The sequence below is a fragment of the Aotus nancymaae genome, unplaced genomic scaffold (assembly GCF_030222135.1).
Source record: "Aotus nancymaae isolate 86718 unplaced genomic scaffold, 86718_ANA_hifiasm-v0.15.2.pri h1tg000064l_1, whole genome shotgun sequence".
In the NCBI taxonomy this organism is placed as follows: domain Eukaryota; kingdom Metazoa; phylum Chordata; class Mammalia; order Primates; family Aotidae; genus Aotus; species Aotus nancymaae.
In genome coordinates, this window is record NW_026988479.1 from 20,843,339 (window position 1) to 20,869,479 (window position 26,141).

General features: G+C 39.4%; 1 protein-coding gene across 1 annotated transcript; it reads right to left on the reverse strand.

The window, feature by feature from the left end:
- Positions 1 to 11,829: 11,829 nt before the first annotated feature.
- Positions 11,830 to 25,928, reverse strand: GRXCR2 (glutaredoxin and cysteine rich domain containing 2). The gene is made up of 3 exons (XM_012450609.2): positions 25,547 to 25,928; positions 19,476 to 19,703; positions 11,830 to 13,214 (listed from the first exon to the last, which is right to left on the reverse strand). Exons 1-3 carry the CDS (start codon positions 25,880 to 25,882, stop codon positions 13,032 to 13,034), a joined length of 747 nt encoding a protein of 248 aa, XP_012306032.1. The 5' UTR covers positions 25,883 to 25,928; the 3' UTR covers positions 11,830 to 13,031.
- Positions 25,929 to 26,141: the final 213 nt, after the last annotated feature.

The following is a 26,141-nucleotide window of genomic DNA, read 5'->3' on the forward strand; positions in this document are numbered from 1 at the left end:
TTATCCATAGTTTACAGGTTAGGAAGCTGAGGCACAACACATTTACTAAGATACAGAAAAGTTTGCTTGTTTAAAATAAAAGGTTTCAGTAGTTAGATAACTAATGACTAACAAAAATAGAATCTTAAAGTCTCATGCTTCAAACAATAGGACTTATCTAAGCCAGTTCATAACAAGATTGTGTTTCATCTTCTAGACAAAATAAGGGGGTGAAAAATCAAGATTTGCTTAGTTTTTTACAACATATTAATATGTTAATTTATGGATTCTTGGAAACCTATTTTTTTCATTTTGCTGCAGTCTAAAGGTTATTGTAGAAGCATTTAATAATACATACTTTTATTAGTCCAATTTGTTATCTTTACTGTCTTACTAAAATTTATCTACTTGTTAACCTAGACATACTATCCCATGTATCTTTGAGCTAAAACCCCCAATATTCAAATCTGTATTAGTTAGGGTTCCCCAGAAAAACAGAACTAATGGAATACATACAGAGATACATAACACAAACTTATTTTAGGAATAGGCTCATGTGGTTATGAAGGCCGAGAAGCCCAGTGACTTGCTATGTGCAATCTGTAGAACCAGGAAAGCCAATGGTGTAATTCAGTTTGGGTCTGAAGACCTGAGAACCTGGAGTTGTGACATCCAAGAGCAGAAGATGGATATCCTGGCTCTAGAAGAGACAGCAAATTCTCCCTTTCTGTGCCTTTTTGTTGTATCCAACATCATCTAATCTGTTCATCTATCCTGAACAGATTAGATGATGTATTGGTGAGAGAAGATCTTCCTCACTGAGTCTACTGATTCAAATGCTTATCTCTTCCAGAACTATCCTCATGGACGCACCCAGAAATAATGTTTTACCAGCTATATGGGCATCCCTTAACCCATTCAAGTTGACACATAAAATTAACCATCACATGCTCCCATCTTTATCTTAAAACCCTTAAATATCCAAATAGGTCATATTTACTGTTGCTTCTTTCAATATATATTTCCTGGGAGCCTACCCCATACTAGGCATTTTTCTAGATGCTGAACAAACATCAACGAACAAAACAGGTAGAGTTATTGACCTTAAGGAGCTTACCTTCCAGTGAGGGAAACAGACACTAAACAAATCATCACACAAATTAATAAAAATTATGTATTTTGCCTTGAAAGTAAAATAAAAGGAATGCTGAGAGAGAATAAAAGATGCATCTAGGCCGGGTGCAGTGGCTCACACCTGTAATCCCAGCACTTTGGGAGGCCGAGGCGGGTGGATCACGAGGTCAAGAGATCAAGACCATCCTGGTCAACATGGTGAAACCCCGTCTCTACTAAAAACACAAAAAATTAGCTGGGCATGGTGGCGCGTGCCTGTAATCCCAGCTACTCAGGAGGCTGAGGCAGGAGAATTGCCTGAACCCAGGAGGCAGAGGTTGCGGTGAGCCGAGATCACGCCATTGCACTCCAGCCTGGGTAACGAGCAAAACTCCATCTCAAAAAAAAAAAAAAAGATGTATCTAATTCAGTTTCCGTGTGTCATGTGTCCCCAAGGAGGATCCCCTCAGGAAGTGACATTAAACAGAGACTTGAAAGAAAAAACCATAGATGTCTTGTGTTTTTTCTTTTCCAACATCCATTCACTTTCTTCTATAACCATAGCCCAAGTCTTCCTGGGGAAAATACTCTACCACATTCTCAGCCTCAGTATTTTGGAGCTATTTCTTCCATCTCTGGCTGCTAGGGTGGGGCCAAGACCTAGGCTCAGCTAATCAGTGTATTCCATCTCCCTGGCCACAGTAATGATTCTGTTGATTCAGGAATGAGCATGTGACATCTGTTAAGCCAATAACAGCAGCAATGTTCCATCTAGAATATTTGATTTAATCTGTCAGGGAAGCAGACTATCTTCTTCACTGCGCTGAGTCTTGTAAAGATACAACTTTGACACTAAAGGATAAGAATGACATATAACTGAAAGACAGCTTAGTCAAGAAATATATCCTCTTGCCATCATTTAAGCTCTGATTTAAGCTGTGCCTGACCATATCCACCCATGAACTATTCAGTCATGAGTCACCACATTCCCTTATGCCTAAAGCAAATATGGTAGTCATTAGTGGTAGTCATTTTTTTTCTTCTGGTTTTGCTCCTCTGGACATATGGTAGAACTGTACTTCCTCACTCCATGAAGGTAGATGTGGGATTGGTTTGGCCAGTGAAATGTGAGCAAATATAATGTGTGTCACTTTGGGGCAGAGGCCTTTAAGAGCTGGGGCACACTCCACCATGTTTTCCCCTGCTGCCACAGCAATCAAATAGATTCCAAATGGTGGGGATTCTGTCAACCTAAGATACTGACTGAGCATCATTTCTCCATCAACTAAGATGGGGAAATAAAAGCACCGACATTTTAGAGTTGCTCTTTTGTAACCTAGCTGATCCTGACTTACATCCACCGGTTTCAACTGTTTTTCTGTCTTTTGCAACAGAAAAGCCCTAACATATAATGAGTACAAGGAAAGTGGTTAAAAATAAAAGATAAAGCATTTCAGTGAACAGCTTATGTGAAGGGAAGCAGCTGAATTGGAGGAAGGAATGCAACTGGAAGTTGAAACGGAGAAGAGTGGTTTTGAGGCTATTGTAGTGGTCCGGGTGATTTTGTCTATAGTGTTAGGAAACATAGAAAAGAATGGGCAGATTCAAATTTTATTCTAGAGAAAGAAGATGACAGGAAATTATTTTTCTCTGCCAAAACCCATTGTTTCTCATTTTGACTTTATGTTTAAAAAGTCAGGGGGCAGCATAAAAAAGGCATAAGCTGTGAATAAGACGACTCCAATTCTGGAGTTCAGTTAGTTAATAAGTAGGATGTGACCTCGGACAAATCCTTTGCCTGCTCAGACCTTCACTTCTTTAGCTCTATGAGTAAGGAGGAGCTTACTCCCCCTACTTTAGGGGTATCTCTCCTTTTCCTTTAAGCACGGACATTTTATGGAGGCTAATCACAGGAAGCTACCATATCAAAACAGTTGAATGAAATACGTGTTCCTGACTCAATTAAGGAAATACAGGATGATAACCCACAAGACCTTGCCATAGTCTAGTCAATTTGTGAATGAAGAGCGTAAAATAACACTCAGTGTCATGAGGACTAGAAGCTTTTGATTATGATTTTGTAGTGGTGGTTTCTTTAATAAAAGTGTCTGGAAAATGACCAAGATGGTATATGCGATACATTGTCAACATGACTCACTCTGACTTGGATTCAGACAGACTCTTCTACATCAGATCTGTTCCTCTATAGATAGCAATCTGAGACGCAGAAAAGGAACCCAAGCAACATTTGACAAGATGAACTTCACAGGCACTTATGATAGCACTGTTCACTGTAGCAGAATTTCCCGAAAAGTATACTTGAGGTGTTTTGACACAATGCATGAACAAACATGTATTCTTAGTAGTTAATCCCCTGATTTTGCATTTTTTGCATTTTAACTACTGGAATGTTCATTAGCTTAATGTCACACCTGCCCAGTTGAGTTTGGAGGAATAACTAGGTATGTCCATCAGTGGATGAATAGATAAAATGTGGTATATGTATGCAATGGAATACTATTCAGTCTTGAAAAAGAAGGAAATCCTGTCATTTGCAACAACATAGATGAACCTGGAGGATAATATATTAAGTGAAATAATCCAGGCATAGGAACATAAATGCTGCATGATCATACTTATATGTGGAATCTAAAAAAGTTGAATTCATAGCAGAGTAGAATGGTGGCTAGCAAGAGCTAGGAGTGAGGGCAGGGATTAGGGAGATGGTAAAAAGTACAAAATGTGGCAATACAGTAAAATCTCCACAAAAAGTGAAAAAAAACCTGGCATGGTGGTGCATGCCTGTAGTCCCAACTACTCAGGAGGCTGAGGCAAGAGGATCCCTTGAGCTGAGAAACTTAAGGCTGCAATGAGCCATGATCTCACCACTGTACTCCAGCCTGGACAACAGAGTGAGACCCTGTCTCGATTTTTTTTAATGCAAAATTTTAGTTAAACAAGATAAATAAATTCAGGAGATCTTTTGTACAACAAGATGACTGTAGTTAATAACACTGTATTGTATACTTGAAAATTGCTGAGGGTAGATTTTTAGTGTTCTCCACCACAAATAAATGATAAATATGTGAGGTAATACATATGTTAATTACCCTGATTTAGCCATTCCATCACGTATACATATTTCAAAACAACATGTGGTACACCATAAACATATATCTTTTTACATGTCAATTAATGTAAGTTAATTAATTGATAATAAAATTGAATATGGTAGCTCAGTCATTTGCTCCTTATACTTTTTGACTCTATCTCCTTCAGGGAGGACAAATTCTGCATTGTTCTTGGCTGTGAGATCAATAGGGCTCCACTGCAGGGAAGACCTATGGGTGTACATGCCTGTCCACACCTGGGGTTTACTCTTAGGGAGTCCATAATTGTCCAACATCTAAGCCGCATCCCCCAATGCAACTTTCACTAGTAACTAAGCTACTATTTTGAGCTCCACCTTCCTGATTCTCATCTATCTGTCAGATGGTGCTGAACTTGAGTAAGGGAAAGTAACATTTATTGAGTCCATTCAAAACTCAATACTTAAGTATTCATCTTAATGTGCACTGGAACGATATATGATTAGTTAATTAAACCCTGCAGTTTCACAGAAATTATTGTTTAATAGGAAGCTAAGTATTTTAAGAGGTTCAACTTAATTGATTAAATAAAAATATTAAGAAAACAACAATACAGGTGGTACAAAAGTAGAAATTTGGCAAATGTGGCAAAAAATATGAATTATGTGAATGACAGAAGTTTGTGAATTACTATACCAAAAAGGAAAATTGATAGAAGGCACGTCTTAGCTCCATCCAGGAGTTTCATCATACCGAAAAGATTGTCAATTGAGGATAAAGATTTGTAGTTGATGAAACCTTATAAAATATAAAAAAGTATGGAATAGCAATATAGTAAGTTAAATTGGAAATATCAGTGTGAAATAATAACCTTAAGAAGTATTTTTTTCAGCTCTGAGTGGCCTAACAGCCACATCAATAGCATTCTGGCTCATCATACATTCTCATGTACAACTCCCAGAGCCCAGATCCTGGACTTGACAATTATTTCCTACTAAAAGGAAACAGAATTCCTTGGAGAACAGCTAATTCCATTATTTAAGATGGAAATAAATCAGAACATTTCTTCAACATCCTATTGTTGCCAAAAAGCAAGAATGTTTTCAAGAACATCAGGGACAGTGGTTAAAGAATAAGAGAGCCAGCTTAGAGCCCCCAACTAACTTTATGATGATAATTTTTAAAAATACAATTTGTATTATGAAAGGAAAGCACATATGCCCTCCAAAAAACCCCATAAGTCAAATATATGCCCAGGTCAAAAATATAGAACTTTGCTGCCCACCCTATAAGCCCCTTCCGTAAGCCTCATCTCAACCACATTCCCTTTTCTTTCTGCATATTGTCACCCTAATAGTAATGATCTCATTGTCGTTTTTATAGTATTATCACCCAAATGTGCACTCCTAACTCCTAAACACTATGGTTTCCCCAATTTTTTTAAAACGATGATATGCCTTTTAAGATGAAGTTAAAATGTGAGCATCAAAATCACTATTCCCACCACCATCATCGTTATGACCACCATCATCATCATGGATTATAGGAAAAAGGTGAGTCTTATCAAAGGCCATGAATTCAAAATAACTCAAAACAGAAACGATAATGCAAAGTCTGTGCAAAAGGTCATTATAATAGAAAACAGTGAATATAATAGAGCATACTTATTTTCTTACTGATTTTAACAATGAAGAGGGCTTGATATTCTATTAATTTTATGCATTTATGACACATAGTCATCTGTCTATGTCTGTTTAAGGAGAATAAATGCTGGGAACTGTAAGCTAAGAAGACTAATCGGTTTGAGTGAGCACCAACAATAACCTACCAGAAAGAGGGTTTTTCAGTGTTTGCCACTATAATGAATTACCAGGCGACCTACAGAGGAAGACTAACTACCCAGACTCAATCCCTCAACTCCTAGGAGATTAAATCTCAGTGCTAATAAGGAAGTTGTCAGTTTTCAATGCTAAGAGACTAAATCGATATTTGATTATGACAGGAGAATCAGTTATATAAGATCAGCCAAGTGATAATTACAAAAACAATTTCAGGGGTAGATAGCAGGTTGCAAAATTAAACCCTAGGCATAAGATAAGGCCTGAAATAGTCTTGCTGACATAACAGATATCATTGAACTATAGAAAAGCTTACTATAAAAAGGTGGTTTAGGTTAGGATCACCTTGGGAGAAGCAACAAATCTGACCAAGAATTAATCAGTCAATAAACCAAGTCCTGCAATCTAGGCTGTTCTGATAAGATAATCTTTTCTTCGGGCCTCCTCACAATTGTGTGACCCCAGAAAGAAATAAAAATACCAATACTAAAACCCTGAGGGTGTATCAAAACAAACAGAAAAAAAAAGCACAGAAATAAGAAAAGCATCAAACCCATGATACTGCTGCCTTAAAGTAGATTTATGTGAAACTGTAATTTATGTGAAACTATAACAATATGTTCTATAGTCTTTGTTTCTATATGTTTGTCAATTAAGGTTTTAAAGTGTTTAAAAGGGTTAGTCATTCCAAATGTATAATTGCTGTTTGTTTAAATTGTTTAAAATGGTTTGCTTAATAAATTTGTAATCAGTGTTTAAAGGCCCCAAGAAAAATTGGTTGTTAGTTTTTTGTGTTAGATTTATGAGCTTAATAAATTGAGCATTAAACAAATAACAAATGGTTGCTAGTATTCTTCTCTATGAGAAAAACCTTCAGTTATATAAGGCTCCATCAACAAAGACCTAGACAGAAAATGGTCTTACCTAGTACTGGTTATCTATTCTTATGTAACGAACTATCCCAAAATGCATTGGCTCAAACAGCATTTATTATCTCACAGTTTTGTGTCCCACAGGCCAGAGATCTGGTCACAGCTTAGCTGAGTGGTTCTGACTCTAGGTCTCTCACAGGCTGCAGTTAAGTTGTCAGCTGTGATTGCAGTCATCTCAAGTTCAACTGGGGAAAGAGCCTCTTCCAAGCTCACTCATGTGGCTGATGGCAGGATTCCATTCCCAGCAGGCTGCTGACTGAGGGCCTCAGTTCCTCACTGGCTGTTGGCTGGAAGCTGCCTTCTGCTCCTTGCCATGTGGACCTCTCCATAAGGCAGCTTGCAACATGGCAGCTGGCATCATCAGGTGAGCAAGCACAAAGCCAGAAAAAGAGTCGTAGTCTTTGACAACCTAATCTCCAAAGTGACATCTCATCACTTTTGCCATATCCTATTGTTAGAAGTAAGTCACTGGGTCCAGTCCACACTCAAGGGGAAAGGATTACACAGGCCAGGAATACCAGGAGGTGAGGATCATTGGGAGCCATTTTAGAAGCTGTCCACTGGTGAAATTTTCACAAGGCATTGGCCCATAAGACAATAATACACTGAGGGCCCTGTATGTGCAATTAAATGTCACGACTCTGCAAACACCAAGCCACCATGTATTTATAGAACACCTTCTATAAGCACTGTGTGGATGCTGGAGATACAATGATGCATGGCCACAGTTCCTGCCCTCAAGAAGCTCAAAGCTGAATGAGGGAGATCAACAATGAAAGGAGAGTTAACCAAGCTTTAGTCTCTCCCCCTCCTATGGCATGTATCATTTTATTTTGCAAATGTTCATTTATTTCTCTAATTCCCTGTGAGACCATGATGTCCTTAAGAGAAGTTATTGTGTCTCTTTCATCTGTGTGACTGCTTGTGTCTTACACATGGCCTGACACATAGGAGGCCTTCAAAAATTATAACACTTTGAAACTAAAAAAGCAGGCATGGTCAATTATCTATTAGTCATTTACACCTTAGTGTGAATTAGTGGCCCTAATCTGGGAAATAATCACTGATGGAGGAAAACGTGGCTGGGAGCTGGATAAAAGAGATGCTAAGGGGACTATGGACAGAGTAAACTCATAGCATAAAAGGAGATAAACATAGATTCTAGTTTAGTCAAGGTCTGATTTAACTGCCCCTTTCCTCCCTCCTTTCCCCAATTCTCAAGCAATAAGGAAGTTCTACAGTATTATGTTTCAACGGCTTCTCTTGGTTTTATGTGTTCTTTAACACAGGCAGTAATCATATGACATAATTTTGACACTGACATAACTCCATTTCTCTCTCACATAATTGCATGAATGTGAACTCTCTATAATTACTGTGTTTAATTAGAAAATAAGGAGATGCAACTAATGAGGACAGGTGATTAAAAACAACTGCGAATATTTCTTTCAAATTTACCTTTAACATAAAATTCACTCCGATTAAGCTCTAGTGAACCACAGAATTTTTTTTACAAATGTTGGCAGTCTTCTAAATGATTACCAGAGCAATTCATATTTGTGGAAGAGTTAGAATAGAAAAATATCATCGTACCTATGCACTGAAGCTTAAATGATGTCTTTGGCCAGTTTAATTTGGAAAAGTAAAGTATGGGTCACAAAGTAAATAGTTAACTCTGTTTTCAAAAATTTTTAAATGTACTACGCTCTCTTCAGCAGGGATCTTACCTGGAAACCAAAATGAAAACAAGGAAGAAAAAGTAGAGTTGCTATAGGGGCAAAGGTTTAAAGCCTATGGACTCTGCCCTTCCTGCTCCACGGAGCCCCTGAAGACAGGTACAGAGGGGGACATACTGCCATTTCAAACCACAAGTGTCCTTCAAGGAGAGTGGGGTCTGTGAAAAGAAGCTTCCTGGGCTCTGCAGATCTTTGCATGTGAAGAGTGGATAGGCCTTGAGGCTGAGCCACAGTTGGAAATAGGGGCCATAAAGATGAGTCATTCTGGCAACAGAGTAAGAAGAATAAGGGTCAGCTGGGATGGGAAGGCAGAGAGGGAAGGAGGAATCAGCAGAAGGGTGCTAGGTGGCCAACAAAGTCCTCAGAAGTCTTGTGAAGTTATCTCATTACTATGATGCAGTATCAGCCCCCTAAGTAGATCCCCAGTTTCAGTATGGTTTATCATATTCACAAAGGACTAGTAAGGCAAGATATTTGTGAGGATCACAGAAAGAGCCTGTGTATTTACCGTAGGTGAGCATGGCATGGAAAGGAACAGTATGGGTGGACTAAGAGATGATCAAAAAACTGAATTGTTTAACCTTAAGATGGTTTAGGAGCTAAGTGTGAACTGCTTAGAGCAATGTCTTGCGTGCAGTAAAGGCTGATATGTGCTTATTAATTTAAATAAATGCACACATACATTTTGTAACAAACACAGTCCCCAAACTTGGCCGAGCTAACTTGACCTCAAGCAGATGAATGAAAGTTACTGAAGTAGTGAAGGTGTCCTCTCCAAATTGTGGGGTCAAATTCATTTACTATGAGAACTAGAGGTCCAAGACTGTAATTTCATTAATGATAAATACTAAATCCTTTTTCATCTTTGTCTTCTGAGGACCTAGTACAAATGCCCAGAACATAGTAGAAATCTAATAAAAAATTATTCAATGAATAAATGAATGGATAAATGTTACATTTTTAAGACATGTATTTATTTAAATTTTTTTGAGCTTTCTTTTTAAGGATATAGTATTATTTTAATCACAGCATCATTTTGATGATATTTTTTAACCTCCGTGTTTGTTTCTAGCTCCGAAGGGATTCTCTGAGTCTTAAAAGAGTACCAATTGGCTAACTTGTCCTAAACTTACCCCAACCCTGCCCAACCCACTGGCAAATACTTGCAGTTCACAAAATCAGGAAGTGGATATTACAGTGCAAACTTGTCTCCAGTAATAGGCAAAGAACTCAGGTATGTATGTTTTGCATACTGTGGGTCATAGCAATATTCCTGCGTTCGAAGGACAGTAAATAGAGCTTGTGGTTCTATCTTCAAGGTTGCCGCACTCTGCTTCCCGAGTCTAGCATTTGCTATGTCGTCTGCCTGGTATAGTCTTACTCCAGACACCTTCCCAGCTCACTCTCTAACTCCTTTAGACCTTTCTTTAAATGACACCTTTTCTTATTTTTTTATTTTCATTTTTCATTTATATTCCTGGACATCAATCTCAACCTGATAAATGGCACATTTTCAAGGAGCCACCCTGCAAGCTAATTTTAAAATTGCAATCTCTTTTTTTTTCTTTTTGAAATGGAGTTCCATTCTTGTTGCCCAGGCTGGAGGGCAATGGCACAATCTTGGCTCAATGCAACCTCCGCCTCCCAGGTTCAAGCGATTCTCCTGCCTCAGCCTCCCAAATAGCTGGGATTACAGGCGTGCGCCACCATGCCTGGCTAATTTTTTGTATTTAGAAGAGACAGGGTTTCACCGTGTTGGTCAGGCTGGTCTCGAACTCCTGACCTCAGGTGATCCACCTGACTCAACCTCCCAAAGTGTTGGGATTACAGGCATAAGCCACCATGCCCTGCCAAAAATTGCAACCTCTTCTAATCCTCCATTCCCCCTTAGTGTTTTGTTTTTTCATCAGAAAAGGGATAAAGCCTTTTTAACACAACTATACATTACGTATATGTGTATATATATGTAAAGTATGTGTTATATATACATAGCTTATTATATATAAATGTATATATTTTGTTCTCTAGGCTATATTTATTGCATAAACATATATATTATTCCCATAAATCCATATAGTTAGTTGTCTATATTCCTTCACCAAAATGTAAGCTCGCAGGAGCATTTAGTTTGTTTTGTCTTCTGATACATCCTCAGTGCTCCATAAATACTTGTGGCTAGTCAACAATAACATACTGTACACTTAAAAATTCATTAACAGGGTAGATCTCATATTAAGTATTCCTACCACAATAATAAATGAATACTTGTGGAATGAACACAATAAATGTGCTCATCAGTAGGTTATTTATTATATGATAAAAAACATTAAAGGCTCTTTACAGAAGCTGAAGTTGCTCACACCTCTTCCTCTGGGCAACCACCATAACCCCACTAAGGCTTAAATTAGATGCCCCTTCTGCCTGCTCCAAATGCTCCCCATAATTATCCTATCCCAGCACTTGTCACAGTGCATTGTAATTATCCGTTTATGTATCTATCTCCTGCTCTAAAACTGTAAGTTCCATGAGATACCAAAGGGATGATGCCTCTCTGAGTAACACGCAAGTACTTTGAAATACTGTTCTGCATGCACTGAGGCTCAAACAATATTTGTGATGGAATGTTCCAGTCAAAAAGTAGAATAGGGCCAGGCTTGGGAGCTCACGCCTGTAATCACAGCACTTTGGGAGGCTGAGGTGGGTGGATCACCTGAGGTTGGGAGTTCAAGACCAGTCTGGTCAACATGACAAAACCCTGTCTCTCTAATAAAACTACAAAACAATAGCTGGGAGTGGTGGCATGTGCCTGTGATCCCAGCTACTCAGGAGGCTGAGGCAGGGGAATCGCTTGAACCCAGGAGGCGGAGGTTGCAATGAGCCGAGATTGCGCCACTGCACTCCAGCCTGAGCAACAGAGTGGACTCTGTCTCCAAAAAAAAAGAAAAAGAGGCAAAATACACTTAAAGGTCTCTCTACATCCCTCCGTCCTCTATACTGAAAAGGCAGAAGAGCCAACAGCTGTGAGAAAACATAAACAGAGGCAGGAGGTATAATAGTTAAGCACAGAAGTGAAGAAAGCTGGTGAGCAACATGGTAAGTCCTAAATATGAAAGGACAGGCAAAACTATCATGGCTTCGAAAATATTTTAATCTTTTTTATTAGAAGTATTTATATTGCCTGAGAAGCATTCCATTGTTAAATTATGTTAAAAGCTGAATATTAGAGAATAACAAACAAATCTTGAGAAATTATTAAGTTGTAAAATCAAAATTATTACCACAGAACGCAGCAGGCCTCAAGAGATCAATTTTGCAGTGTTATTCTTAAGGGGCTTGGGGAGTGAGTGTTAGAGCTACAAAAGTTCATTAACAAAAGTATGTTCTAATTTTACAACCAACCTCAAGAGGAAAGAATCATCCTTACTATGCATATTCATGGATAGTAAAAACATTACTACTAAAAATCAGCCTTGGTTAATTTTTTATTTTAGAGATTTCCAGTAGGTAATCTATAAAATATCTGCAATCCTTTATGAAGAGACCATGGCTAGATTTTAGACTTAAAATGGATTTATTTATTTGGTAGTAATTCAGGGGCTGGAAGAAGTTATGTCATACACACATATTTGAGCACCAAATTTATCATAAATAGCTTTGACTTGGCTTATAACCTCAGTAGTTAGAGGCACATGAAAATGTCTTATCTCATCTTGACAAGAAACAGTATTGTTCACTGTCTGCATAAATATCCAAGCACACCACACGGGAGAGGTTTAGGTCCTTGAAAGGGAAGTCTCCTTGGCCTGTCTCCAGAATGAGCATCCTGTTGTGCTTGCCGTGGCCTGCTAGTGCGTTCAGCATTGGCTGTCCCCTTCCTCTTCTGCTTAATCAGAAATTCAATTTGACCAATAATCATTTGAGATGCATTATAAGCAGTAAGAATTCAGTTCATCAGAAACCTGCCTTTTTTATTCCTTTCTCACTGCATAATTTTGCAAAATAACCCCCAACCCGATGCTTGAAGTGTACATATATTTCTTCACTGAAGCAAGGAGAAAACTGAGCTAAGTCAAGTGAGATACACTCACACCATCCTGGAAGGATAATTTTAGAACCAGTTTCAAAGCAAACTCTAATTCAAAAATGCCCCTGCCACTTAGACTCACACAGAGATGTTACCAACCTCACAAAATGTCATCAGATAATTGAGTTTTGCCAGCAGTGGGAGTGACTGCAGCCACTGTGGCCTCCTTGCTGGGAGAGGCAGGAGGAGGAGAAGGGGATAGTTTATTAGAAATAACTTTAGGGAGGGTAAGATAACAGTGGACATGCAAAAGCCACAGGCTATTGATTGCAAATATGGCAAGGCTGTAGGCCATTCTCATTGCAGGCAGGGCACCTCAGGGCCCGATAGGACTCCTTAAATCTGTTGGCCAGCATCGAGAACTTGCTGCCGTGGCACAGAGAGCAGGTGGCACTGCCCGACCCTCGGCAGTGAAAACAGCTGTCCTCGGGAAGATCCCCTTCCTGCAAGAGACAGGTTAGGGTTTAGTTAGAGCAGCAGTTCAAGTCCATGGTTCACATGCAGGTCAAAACAGCACTAGGCTTCTGCAAAGGCTGGGGCAGAATAGAGGGAAATGCTTCCCGCGAATGTCAGTGAGAGAGTTGGCTGGGACCCAAAATAGTCACAGCAATTTTATCAGAGAGGATTTCCCTGGTGGACATCTCTAAGACAGCATCTCCTGCCACCACACTTTGCATTCCAAGACTTCATGATCTTCATTGCCCTTGTCACTATCTCTGGCCTTTTCTTCTGTAAGCTCCATAAAGGGAAAGGACTTTATTTTCCTCATTGCCAAATACTATGAGTGAACCCTTGTCGCATGCCTGACAGGTGCCAGGTGCAATTCTAAGAGCTTCCTATATATCATCCGTCTAATCCTCACAAAATCCCAGTGAGATAGTGTAAGTATTATCATCCTTGTGTTGCAGATGGGAAAATGCGATACTGAGAAGTTGTTTGCCAATGGTCACACACACAACTTGAAAGAGGAAGAGGTGGGTTTTCATCCCAGGGATTAGAGCACCAGAATTGACGCTCCTAATGCCTATGTACACAGCTCCTCATTGTAGTTGTCCATAGTAAGTGCTCAAGAAAGACTGTTTTGTGTGACTGAGAGACTGAGTGGAAAAATCGGTGAATCAATAAATGTTACAATCCTTCAAAGCTTAACTCTGAATGCTTGCAGTACTTACATCTTTATTCTCTTTGAGAGCTAAGGCCCAGTGACTAAGAGCTCTGTACTTTGGAGTTAATAGAGTAGGAGTGAGGCTATTATCTGTCAGCAGCTGTGCAACTTAAAAAGTTCCCTTAGCCTCTCCCAATCTGTTCCTTTACTTATAGTATGTGAATAATAATGCTTACCCTTCTAAGTAGCTGGAACATTAAATGAGAGAATATATGTAATGCAATATTATCTATCAAATCATAGGTTCACCATAAAAGTTAGTTCACCTCTAAGCCTCGCTAACAAATCTCCAATTCTTGACTCCCACTCTCCAGAAAATATTCTTTGGCTATTGTCTTGCTCTCCCCTCAGATATCTTAAGGAAATTGGTGATCTTGGTATTCCTTATAGACTATGAACCTTCCCAGAAATAAGGGAAGATACTAGATTGAAACCTGGTGAATCCAGTACTGAGTCTTGTCCATTTCAGCTTCTGAAAATCTCAAATCCATCCTGCTTTCTTCATCCCACAACCACAATCCTAGCCCAACTGCCCACTGACTCTGGCATGAACTCAGTGTGGACCCATGCCTCTGGCCTTGGGATATGTTCTCCTCACTGATGCCAAGCTCATTAAGTTGCCTGCAGTAGTGATTGCCACTTAGAAAGCACTCAGGAAAGCTTTTTAATGAACACCTGCCCTCCAGATAAAACCTTAGGATAAAACCCAGTTCCTTAGGCTGATTTAAACTTTTTGTCCTTTCTTTCATCAGGATCTTGTTCATGGGCCTCTCTGCACTTGGTCTCCATGGACCTTTCCCCACTCCCAACCCAGCCAACTCCTGCTTGTCCCCAGAAGTCAGCTTAGCAGCTCTTCCTCCAGGAAGCCTTGCCCACCCACACCTCTAGACCAGGAGTCCTGCCACCCCCATGGCCACTTGCACTACCCCTGGCATGACAGGTATCCCATACTCCAATGAAAGTTTCTGTTGATTAGACAGGGAGCTCTCTGGACTTGTACCATTTCATTGTCTCTTCCCAAACATCTAGTGCAGTGCCTGGCACGCTGTGCCAAATGAATAAACAAATGAACAATGATGTCCAGAGAACACTTCCTGTTCTTAAATTCTAGGGACCAACAAGACAACAGGAGTCCACTGGGTAGCTCTACCCAACTCATATAGCTTTCTTTTATAACCTAAGAATAAAAATAATCTCTGAAAAGGAAGGCATAATTTTTGAAAATAGCTCCATCATGCTGCAAAGTCCCTAAGAAGGTACTAAATTTTATGTATTCTAGATTTAAGGAATAGAAGTTATTACCCAACTGACAAAAACTCAAATAATGTGTATGTACCCTTCTGTTAATATTTTATTGATTGCTGCCATATGTTAATTAATATTAACAATAGATAATTTGTTTTCTTCTCTTAAAGTATTTAAAATAAAGATATTTGCCAAAATATTCTTAAAGCTAATTGCCACAATTCATTTCCTGACAAATCCATTAGGTTTTATGTTTTGTACTTCATAGCAGTGAGATTTTAATAATATAAGTCCACACTGCCAGAGAAAGTACCGTAAAATCCTGCCATAATGCTATACATGTGATTCAAAAATTCATTTGCATAAAATGCTAGATCAGATATTGAAAGATTAATGAAATGATCTAGTAAGGCTGCTATAGAGAATAAGAACAAGTCTTCCATCAAATTATAGCTAATGTCATATAGTTCTAGAGTGCACTACATTATTTGAAGTTTCGCTGGAGTTTCCATTCTTATTCTGGGTTACCACTCTCTTCAACCACTTACCCTCTATTTAATGATTCAGCTAATTCAGCAAGTATTTAAGGAGCACCACTCTATACAAGATTTGTATAATATAAGCCTCTTTCTTTCTTTCTCTGTATCTTTCAAATTATTCTCAGAAAATATTTAGTGGGATATAGAACATAGTTGCACAGCATAGCTTAGTTTCTAGAACCCAACAGACCCACCAATCCACCTCTTACTAGTTCTCTGACCAAGAAGAGGGGCCTGATCTTTTATTGCAGACTCCAAGCCTTGTGTAGCACTGAAGATGGTAACCAACACCAATCGAGACTGCATAATAGGGTGGTTATGGTCATGAGACTGATCAACAGATCGACCTATATTTGACTACTGGCTCTAGTGACCTCTGGCAAGTTACTTAACCTCTCTGAGCCTCAGTTTCCCTAGCTGCAGAATGTGACTATTAATAATATCTACCTCACAGGGTTCTTGTAAGAGTTAAATGAACTATTTCATGGAGCATTGGTCATGGTGCCTGGCTACTGTGAGCCCTCAATAAATGGCAGCTATTATGATTATGATTATGCTTATGATGAGATGATTATTACTATTATCTCAAAGTGAGATCATATAAAGCATAAAGAAGCCCAGACAATTCATGGCCTCAAATCCACTGAGCACAAAGCCAAATTTTTCCCTTTCCACCTTTTGCTGTGGCTCAATTCAATTATTCCTCTCCTCTTCTTTGATAGTTAATATAGAGGCTCAATCCTGGCCCAGCTTTCAGCCTTGACCTGCTCTTTCATCAGATTCTCACTGCTGCCCCATTCCATCTAACAGAACAAAGGGGCTCTTGGTCAGAAGGGGCTCCTTGATGTTCTTTGACCTTCTCTTTTAGAATAAAACTTGTCTGAGCATTTGCTGCATGAGGGATTGGGCAAACAAATAACAATTTAAAACAGAGTTTATAGGACAGACAAGTGAAGTATAACCTTTCACAGGAAACTTCTGTTGCACACCTCTGTCCTAGTTTACAGCATTACAGCTAAAAAACACAGATCTCTCCAAATTCAATTTAAAGGTAATCATCATATCAGGCTTACTCTTGCTTTTTTTCACTCAGGCCTGCAATATGACCTGCTTTTTATCATTTCCGGCTGTCTTCTGAAAATATATGCTCCTGCAACTTACAATATAGTATGATAGGTAATAGAATTAAAGAATTATATAGCTTTGGATCACCATGTTCAGTCACCTGCCTGCTGCCAGGTTAGGTTCTTTTTTCCCCCCCCCTTAATTTTTTGTAAAGACAGATCTCATTATGTTGCTCAGGCTAGTCTTGAACTCCTGGGCTCAAGGGATCCTCCCTCCTCTGTCTGGGATTACAGGCATGAGCCACCACACCTGGCACAGGCTAGGTTCGTAATAGTTCTGCATAGAAGATGAGGGAAGGTAATGGCCAAAGACTTCTTACCAGCTGGCACTTTGGTCTCAAATTCCAGTATTCTTTCCATAAACATTTAACTAATATTCACTGATTACCTGTTATATGCCAGGCTCTATTTTTCTGATACTGGAACTACAATGTTGCACCCAACATAAACATGGCCAGGCCTGCCTGCCTTCACGGAGACCTAATTGGGAAGAGCAAACACCAACCAAATAATCACACAAATTAAAGTAAGATTGCAACTGTCAGGAGGGGTGTAAGGTGCCCTGACAGGTCAATTCTAGAGGAATTTTTCCTCATGGAAGCCAGGGAAGATCCCTCTGAGGGAGTGATGTCTCCTCTGAGATATCAGAAGCTGAAGGCAAGATGGTGGGGAGTCTGGGGACATTCCAGGCAGAGGGGATTTGCCTCTAGTAGGAAAGAGAAAATAATACATAAGGGATGGAGATGGGGAGATGGGCAGTGTGTCTGGGGCAAGAACATGAGAAGAGATGTGTGAGAGATGCTGCTGGAGGGGCCAGCAGAGGCCAGGCTACATAGAGCTTCCTAGGACAAGTAACGAGTTTGGGGTTTTATCCCAAGCAATGAAAAGACGCTGAAAGCTTAGAGGGGGTGATGCACACGGTTTGGCTCTGTGTCCCCATCCAAATCTCGTCTTGAATTGTAATCTCCATGTGTCCAGTGGGGGACCTGGTGGAATGTGATTGGATCATGGGGGCAGTTTCCCTCATGCTGTTCTCGTGATGACAAGTGAGTTCTCACCAGAGCTGGTGGTTTTAAATCATGGCACTTCCTCACGCTCCCTCTCTCTCTTTCTCTCTCCTACTGCCATGTAAGACGTACCTTGCTTCCCCTTCACCTTCCACCGATTATAAGTTTCCTGAGGCCTCCCCAGCCATTTGGAGCTATGAGTCAATTAAACCTCCTTTGTTTATAAATTACTCAGTCTCAGGTGGTATCTTTATAGCAGTGTGAAAGTGGACTAATACAGGGTGACCTAACCAGATTACATTTAAAAATATCTTTTAGAGTGTGAGGGCCGGTTGGAAAGAGATGTGAATGGATGTGAGCAGAACTTTCAGAACCTTTTGGTAGAGTCCTGGCTGCTTGTGTCTAGGAGAAGGGAAGAAGAGGTAGAAAGGAAGAAAGAAAAAAGTAGATTTTAGAGAAATTGTGTAGAGGTAGATAGATTTGTGATATGGAAGAAATCAGACAAGAAGGAGCCTTTGGTGCCTCTTGTCTAAGGCCATCACTCAAAGCCCAGTCATGACCTTCTTATCATCTGAACCCTCCCAGAGTGGAGAAATCACTCAAGTTCCAGAAAGCCCCTGACCCATTTTTCTATAGCAATCCCAGGAAGTTAAAGTGAATCTCACAGAAAATATCAAGTCCCAAGAGATGGAATCTAAGAGACAGAAAACATTTCTCCAGCTACCCAAGCTTTTACTCTTTTGGCATAAATTCATCAAAATTGCTTCCTCCACCCCCAACCTTACACCGTGAATTATTCAATAACAGCCCTTCTGCCCCTTGTCTGAGCATATCTGAGCAATGGTTGCCAAGGTGGTGTGTGCACTCTTCTAAGGTATATGAGAGGAAAACATTGGAACTATTTATATTTACTTTTTATCTAAAATTAGGCAAGATATTAAGCTTTATTATCTTTTTAAAAGAATTTTTATACTAACTTTTAATAAACTTGTGGACACCGACAGCCATATTAGGTCAGGCAGTCACTAGACAAGCATGGTACCCAAGGGACCCTGGAGTAAGAGTGGTATTCAAATGTTGCTGACAGTAGCGTCCAACTCATTTGTTCACTTTCAGCACATTGTAACACATTGCAGTTTACTTATGCCTGGTCTAGTGGATTTACAAATGATATTCCTTAGTTTTAGCTAAACCAATCTGCCAAATGTAATCATGACTTTACATGATGTCTTCAAGAAGACTATGGATCAAGGATAACAGCAATAATAGAAGAACAAGTGAACCCATAAGAAAAGATAGGGCTGATTTTTTTTTTCCACCTCTAGAACCAGCCGTTCATAAGCCACACTGCACAGTGAAAACAATAAATATTTAATCAGATCTAAAAAGAAGTCAGCCAAAAAATTAAAAATTTAAAGTATTTGAAATATGGACTTATAACTGCTATTGCTAACAGTGTACCATTAAAATATAACAAATGTTAAAATTCCTCATATCTTCAAATTTAGATATCTTAAGTATTCATATTCAAAAGGTTTTACTTAAGCAGTGCACAGTCAAGCCAGCTTGGAGACCGTTGCTGTAGGGCCAGTTCCGAGTAGGATAGTCAAGCTCCCCAACGCACCTTTGTATACCGGTTATGGGGGAATGTACTCTCCGCCTCCACCAAAGGCCTCTCGTGCTGTCCTCTGCCTCCATAGCTTTCTTCTTTGCTCATCAGAGACTCTTCCTCAGCCTCCTCTTCCTTCTGGAGAATTTTCCTCACAAAGTCTCTCTTGTCCATTGGGGTTCGAATGATTTTCAGGTTATTAGTGTAGATGATTATCTTTCCAAAATCTATGATAGGTAGGGGCTAGAGGAATGGAGAATGAGTGTGGAAACTTTACTACCAATCACCAAGTAGAGAGCTGCAGAACCTGTCCAACATACTAGGAAACAGCAAAGGAGGAACTTCTACCACCCAGCACTGGTGATCCCATCAGACCCCAAAGTCACAGTTCATTCCCTGGTCTGTTTGCTCTCTCTAAAAGTCATGAAAGCCAGCTTCCTTATTCCCGTTGATGGTGACCAATCAGAGCTGAACTACTCAGAGTATGAGAGTCTGGAGGGCAGGGGCTAGAGCTTCTATTCGTAATGCATACCCCAACAGCTAATGCAGGGCTGGGTACAATGAGTGTTTAATACAGAGGGACACCTTTTTGTTTTATATAAATATCTCTCCAATTTTTTATCAGCATAAATAATAATATTAGTAGATGCCACCTATTGAGCACTCTTTGTGTGTCAGGCATCATGCTAAGCATTTTACCAACATTGCCTCAGTTTCTCCCCAAACATCCCTATGAGGCAGATGCTATGGTTTCCACATTTTAAGTTGAGAAGACTGAGCCTCAGTGGGGTTAAATGCCTCATTAAGGTGACAGAGTTACTAGGGCACTGTGACTAGAACTGGAACCCGTCTGTCACCCTAAAGCCCATATTTTTACCAGCTATATCACACTATTCAAAAGTATTTCCCACTGAAAAAATAGGATCATAACATATACTCTGTCATAACCTATTTTTTCATTAGCTATATAATATGAAAATCATCTATGCCAATAAATAGACTTCTAAAGCATCATTATTAATAGCTTTTGTTCTCTTGCATGGTGTTACTTAATGATTTGCTCAGGAATAAACCTGGGCAATACCACAATGCAGTAGAGAGGACTGGAGGGTAACTGTTTAGAAATTACTTTAAATACAAGACTGCCTGACTGCAGCATCTAAATAGAGTTAGTTTATACAGTTCTGTAAGCAGGGCAGAATATTTCATGCTGAAGTATTTAGTTGTATAGTGTGATTGTGAGATACAGGAAAGTCATGTAACCGCTCAACTTCAGTTTGCTCATTTGCAAAGGGGCTGATGTCCAGCTGGTAGGCATTGCCACAGACAAGCTAGTGATTAAAATACAGAACTGCTTCCATACTGGATGGTGAACATGTGCTGTCCTGAGACTCCTGAGTGCCATCCAATTACCCCAGTCTCCCTTCAAGGTGCCTCTAATATCCCCAAACCTAGTAATATAAGAGTTCAGGCTTAGGAACCCAAGTCTCAGTACCCTTCCCCAACACTCTATTGGCTTCTCTGCTGATTGAGCAATGTTCCTGTGGTTAAATATTTTTACTTTCATTCTTGAAGCTAATTATATCAACTTCTCGGGGTGGAAGGTGCCATGAAAAATATATAAAGCAGTATTTGCAAAAGCTGGAGATACTACGCAGATTGTGAGAATTGTTGCCATTGTTATTATTTAAAACTATTCTTCGGGAGTGCATGCACAATCATACTACACAACTAAATACCTCAGCATGAAATATTCTGCCCTGCTTACAGAACTATATAAACCAAATCTATTTAAATGCTGCAGTTAAGCAGTCTTGTATTTATAGCCCTTGTATATTCAGCCAAAACCTGGCTTAAGCGAGACTTCGATATTCAGGCTCTCTTTCATGAAACACCAATGGAGTTTTCAATAATTATTTATTAAGCTACAAGCTTCCTATCTGGCCCTATTTTCTCTTCCTTTCTTCAAGGGATCGTGTAGCAGCTTCCATTTCCTATTGTTTTATGCAGGCTGGATTCTTATTTCACACTCTGTACTATCGGTTTCTGAATATCAGAAGATAAGGATGGTGGTACTTTTGGAAGGTTCCATTTCTACTTCCAGTAATAGCCAACAAGGTTCAGTTACTAGGAAGCTTTTCATCTCTAGAGCTGACTTTTTTCAAGATAAAACTCTCAATATGCTAATCTGAGATCACCTACTCCAAACCCCTGTTTCTGAGCTGCTCAATGTCGGATACACCCAAGACAGCAAGTTTTTGTTTTGTTTTATTTTTATTGTTGTTATTTTTGAGATGAAGTCTCGCTCTGTTGTCCAGGTTGGAGTGCAGTGGTGCAATCTCAGCTCACTGCAACCTCTGCCTCCCAGGTTCAAGCAATTCTCCTGTCTCAGCCTCCCAAGTAGCTGGGATTATAGGCATGCACCACCATGCCTGGCTAATTTTTTGTATTTTTAGTAGAGATGGGGTTTTGCCATGTTGGGGCCAGGCTGATCTCGAACTCCTGACCTCATGATCCACCCACCTTGGCCTCCCAAAGTGCTGAGAGTACAGGCGTGAGCAAGTTTATCTTTTAATGTACCCCAAAGATGGAGGGTCTCAAATCACTTTTAAGATGTGTTTAAGTTTTAGTTACCCTGATAGGCAAATTCTTCCTTGTGTCTAAGAAAACTCTCTGGGTGTAATGAAAGTTCACATTATATGGTTACATCAAATGTCAATGAGGAAAACCCACTCCTGCATGATAGAGGGCCAGGACAGAGCCAAGAATTTTTCATTTCCTTTCCTAGCGTGCAGAATGGCAACCTATGTGATTGAGCACTTGTAAATACTCTGGTGTCTGTGGCAACATGCCTAGAGATTATTGATCAGGCACTATTAAACCTACCCACTGCTCTGTTTTTAAATGCAGAAATGCTTATTGGGTACTAGAAATTCAGTGGGCTTTGAAGATAGACAGACCTGAGTTCAGACTGTATTAAAATGTCATTTGACAACTATGTGAGATTTCCAAGTTAGTTAACCCTTATGAACTTCCGTTTTTCCAATCTGCAAAACTCTCCAAGAAATGTTGTGGAGATGAAATTATGCAATATGTATAAAGTAGGTGTTCAGTAAATGTTACCTCCCTTCCTTTTTCCTTCCATTTTCTTTGAACCTTATAAACTTCAGCCCGTTTTAATTGCTTAAAATATTTTGATTATTTATAACCTTTTTCTCTACCCATCTCATAAAATTTAAGACTCAACATTTCTTTGATAAGAACCTGCTCGTTATTACAATGGTGGGTAACATTTGCTAAGAACATAAAATGTGCCAGGCACAATGCTAAGAGCTTCTTATGTGTTATCTTTTAAAATCATCACAACTCTCTTAATCAAGTCCTTTGATATCCCTCGTATCACAATGATGCTGAAGGTCAACAGGGTGAACTAGTTTGTTCAAGCTTACACAGTAAATGGGTAGGACTGAACATCAAGCTCAGGTTTGACTGGCATCAAAGCCCTTTTTAAAAAATATATGTATATATTATTATCATGGTAACCTGTACATATCATAGAATTTACCATCTTAACCTTTCTAAGTGTACAGCTCAGTGGCATTAAGTGCATTCACATTACTGTGCAGCCATCACCACCATTCGTCTCCAGAACTGTTTTCTTCTTCCCAAATTGAAACTCTGTATCCATTAAACAGTAACCCTTCTTCTAGTCTATGCCCAGCCCCTGCCAACCACCATTCTACTTGCTGTCTCTACGATTTTGACTACTCTAGGTACCTCAGATAAGTTCAATCATATAGTATTTGTGTTTTTGTGACTGGCTTATTTCCTTTAGTATAATGTCCTCAAGAGTCATCCACATTGTGCATGTGTACAATGTCCTTCCTTTTCAAGGCTGAATAATATTGTGTTGTGTGTACATACCACATCTTGTTTATCCATTCATCAGTCTATGGACACTTGGGTTCTTTCCACCTTTAGACAATTGAAAATAATGCTCCTATGAACAATGGTGTACATATATCTAAGTTCAGAGCCCTTGCTTTGAATTATTGCACTTAATTGCTACCCAATGTGGTCTCATAGCCAGTGTTTACTAGGAGGTGTTTTACAATTGGATTTGTTATTAAAAAGTCATGACATTAGCTCTCATTTCCTTCTTTTTCATAAATACCACATTGACAAGTGGTTCCAGTGGGTGGAGCTGCATGAATCAATCCTGGTCACTTTCACTCTCAGAAGCTGGCTATGATTGGTATGAGGCACTTGATCAGGAAACAAAGAAACCCGAGATAATGAGGCCAAGCAGGAATCGAACCTTCAACATGGCCTCTAAAACATAGAGTACTGTGTTCTAATCAACTGATCTATGCTGCCATGAAGACTCATTTATCTAGATTTATAAATTCTATAGTCCTAGCTACCAGAGAGGCTGAGGCAGGAGGATCCCTTGAGCCCAGGAGTTTGAGATTGCAGTGCCTTATGATCATACCACTGCACTACAACCTGGGTGACAGAGAAAGACCCTGTGTCTAAAAAAGAAAAAAAAAATTATACACTTACATAAATGCTAAATTTTGCACATAACTTATGAAGATCAAGCAACCCAAAATTTATCTACTGGATCTTGTAAAAGGTTTACATGAACTGTGACTTCGTAAATTCTAAACTTAGAAATAAGACATAGTTAAAAAGAAATAGTATAAGTACAAGACTAGCTTAGTACCTAGGACATAATAAGCACTCAACAAATGGTAGCTATTATTATTATTATGTAATCATATTGTTCTCTAAAAAAGGAACATGCCCTAAAGCAAAACATTTGGGGAATAAGAAGATCTGGATTCTTATTCTGACTCTGTATCCAATGACCCCGTAGTATCAAATGGATCCCTTAACAACTTGGCACTCAATTTTTCTCATCTGCAAAATGGGAATAACCATATGTTGCCTTTCTCCCCAGGGTTATGGTAAAGACCCAACGTGATAGATACAGATAGAGATAGCATGTGATAACACTTTGTAATACATACACCCCATTAAGATAAGAGGTCATTAAGTTCGGCCCCCTTTAATATCAAAAAGAAACCTAGTGTTATCTTTGGTAATTGTGAACATGCCCATAATTATACTTTTACCAAGGCCAGTAAAGCCAAAAATACATTTGTCTGCAATAGATGTATTATCTGTTCCCTTAGGAAACTAACAATAAAAATAATTCAAGAGTAATTATCTGGCTTTCACACTTTAAAGATGAGAACACATCCTGCTGTACTATTCATTAATAACACGGATACATTATATAATCGTATTTAATCTTTTTTTAAAAGGCATTTATGGTCCCACTAACAGCATATACACATCTCCTATGAATTTTTGAATATCAGTGAATATTTTCCAGGTTCTAGCTTAAAAGAAAACCATGTATGGGCTTTTGATTATCCATGATACTGAGAAGTAATTGAAATTCATAAATTAAACACATTTCAATCAAACCATTAGCTCAAACTTCTTCCCCACATAACATCTCCTCTGGCTGATTTGCATTTCACCATCTCTTCCCAGGACTCCAACTACCCAAAGTTAATGCTAATGAGGAATGGAAAAGCAAAATAAATAGACAATGCAGGCAGTAGGAGGAAGGCAACAGGGGTAAAAAACAAGACGTGGATAAACTGCAAGCTGCATAATTGGCTGGAGTAAAATGAGCACTTTCAAATACTTCGCTCTTTCAGGAAACAAAATGACTGCGTAATTGTCTGAAACCGCAGTCTGACAACCTGAAAACCACTGCACCTTTATTTAATTTACATTCCGGGAAAACGCAAAGATCCAATTACAATGTATTACCTTGGATGGAATTTGAATACTATATATGCTCATTGCACTTTCCAATTAGTAGTCAGCAAGCATGTTATTTTTACCCCAGAAATATTCGTCTAATAACAGCTTCCCATTTGGTGCGTCGATAGCTCTGGTTGGTACCGGAGAGTGAGCAAGACACAAATCTGAACCATTTAGGTGTTTCTCTAAACACATTTTAGGAAGCCTACCCTTAAAGCCTATATGTCATGTACAATACCAACCTTATGGTCATTCGCCTTGTAATCGTTGAACAGAGGCTGGCCGCCCGCCAAAGTGTAGGCATTACCCTCTCTAAACACACTGATCCTCTGAGCAGTCAGCTTAGGGGAGTACAGCTGGGGCCTGGGGGCTTCCCCAGACCCATAAACACCATCCATCGGTTCAAGGGACTCTTGGAGAAAACTGTGAGGGTATTCCTCCTTTGGTGACTCTAATTCCTGCCCATCCTCAAAGACCTGCTTCAGTACTCGACCGCTGTAGGAGGAGGAGATTTTAAATCGTACTTTCCGGGGTTTGCCATCACTCTTCTGATTCAGCTTCTTCTCAGGGTCCTCCATCAGCAGAAAGTTCACCCTGTGGTTTCCAGCCTTCCGTGTAGCCAGTGAAACTTGGGCCTCTGAGAAAAAGGCATTTTATTTTCTCTCGTCCTGCATATAATTAATTCAAGTTGTTGCTAGGGTATGGTCAGTTTACAGCAACTGACACCCATACATTAAATATTGATAGACTCTCATGAAAAGGCAGGCAATTCTGGTTTGATGGAGTGGATGGAATATAAGACAAGATTGATTCTTCTCATAATCCCAAGCTCACCAT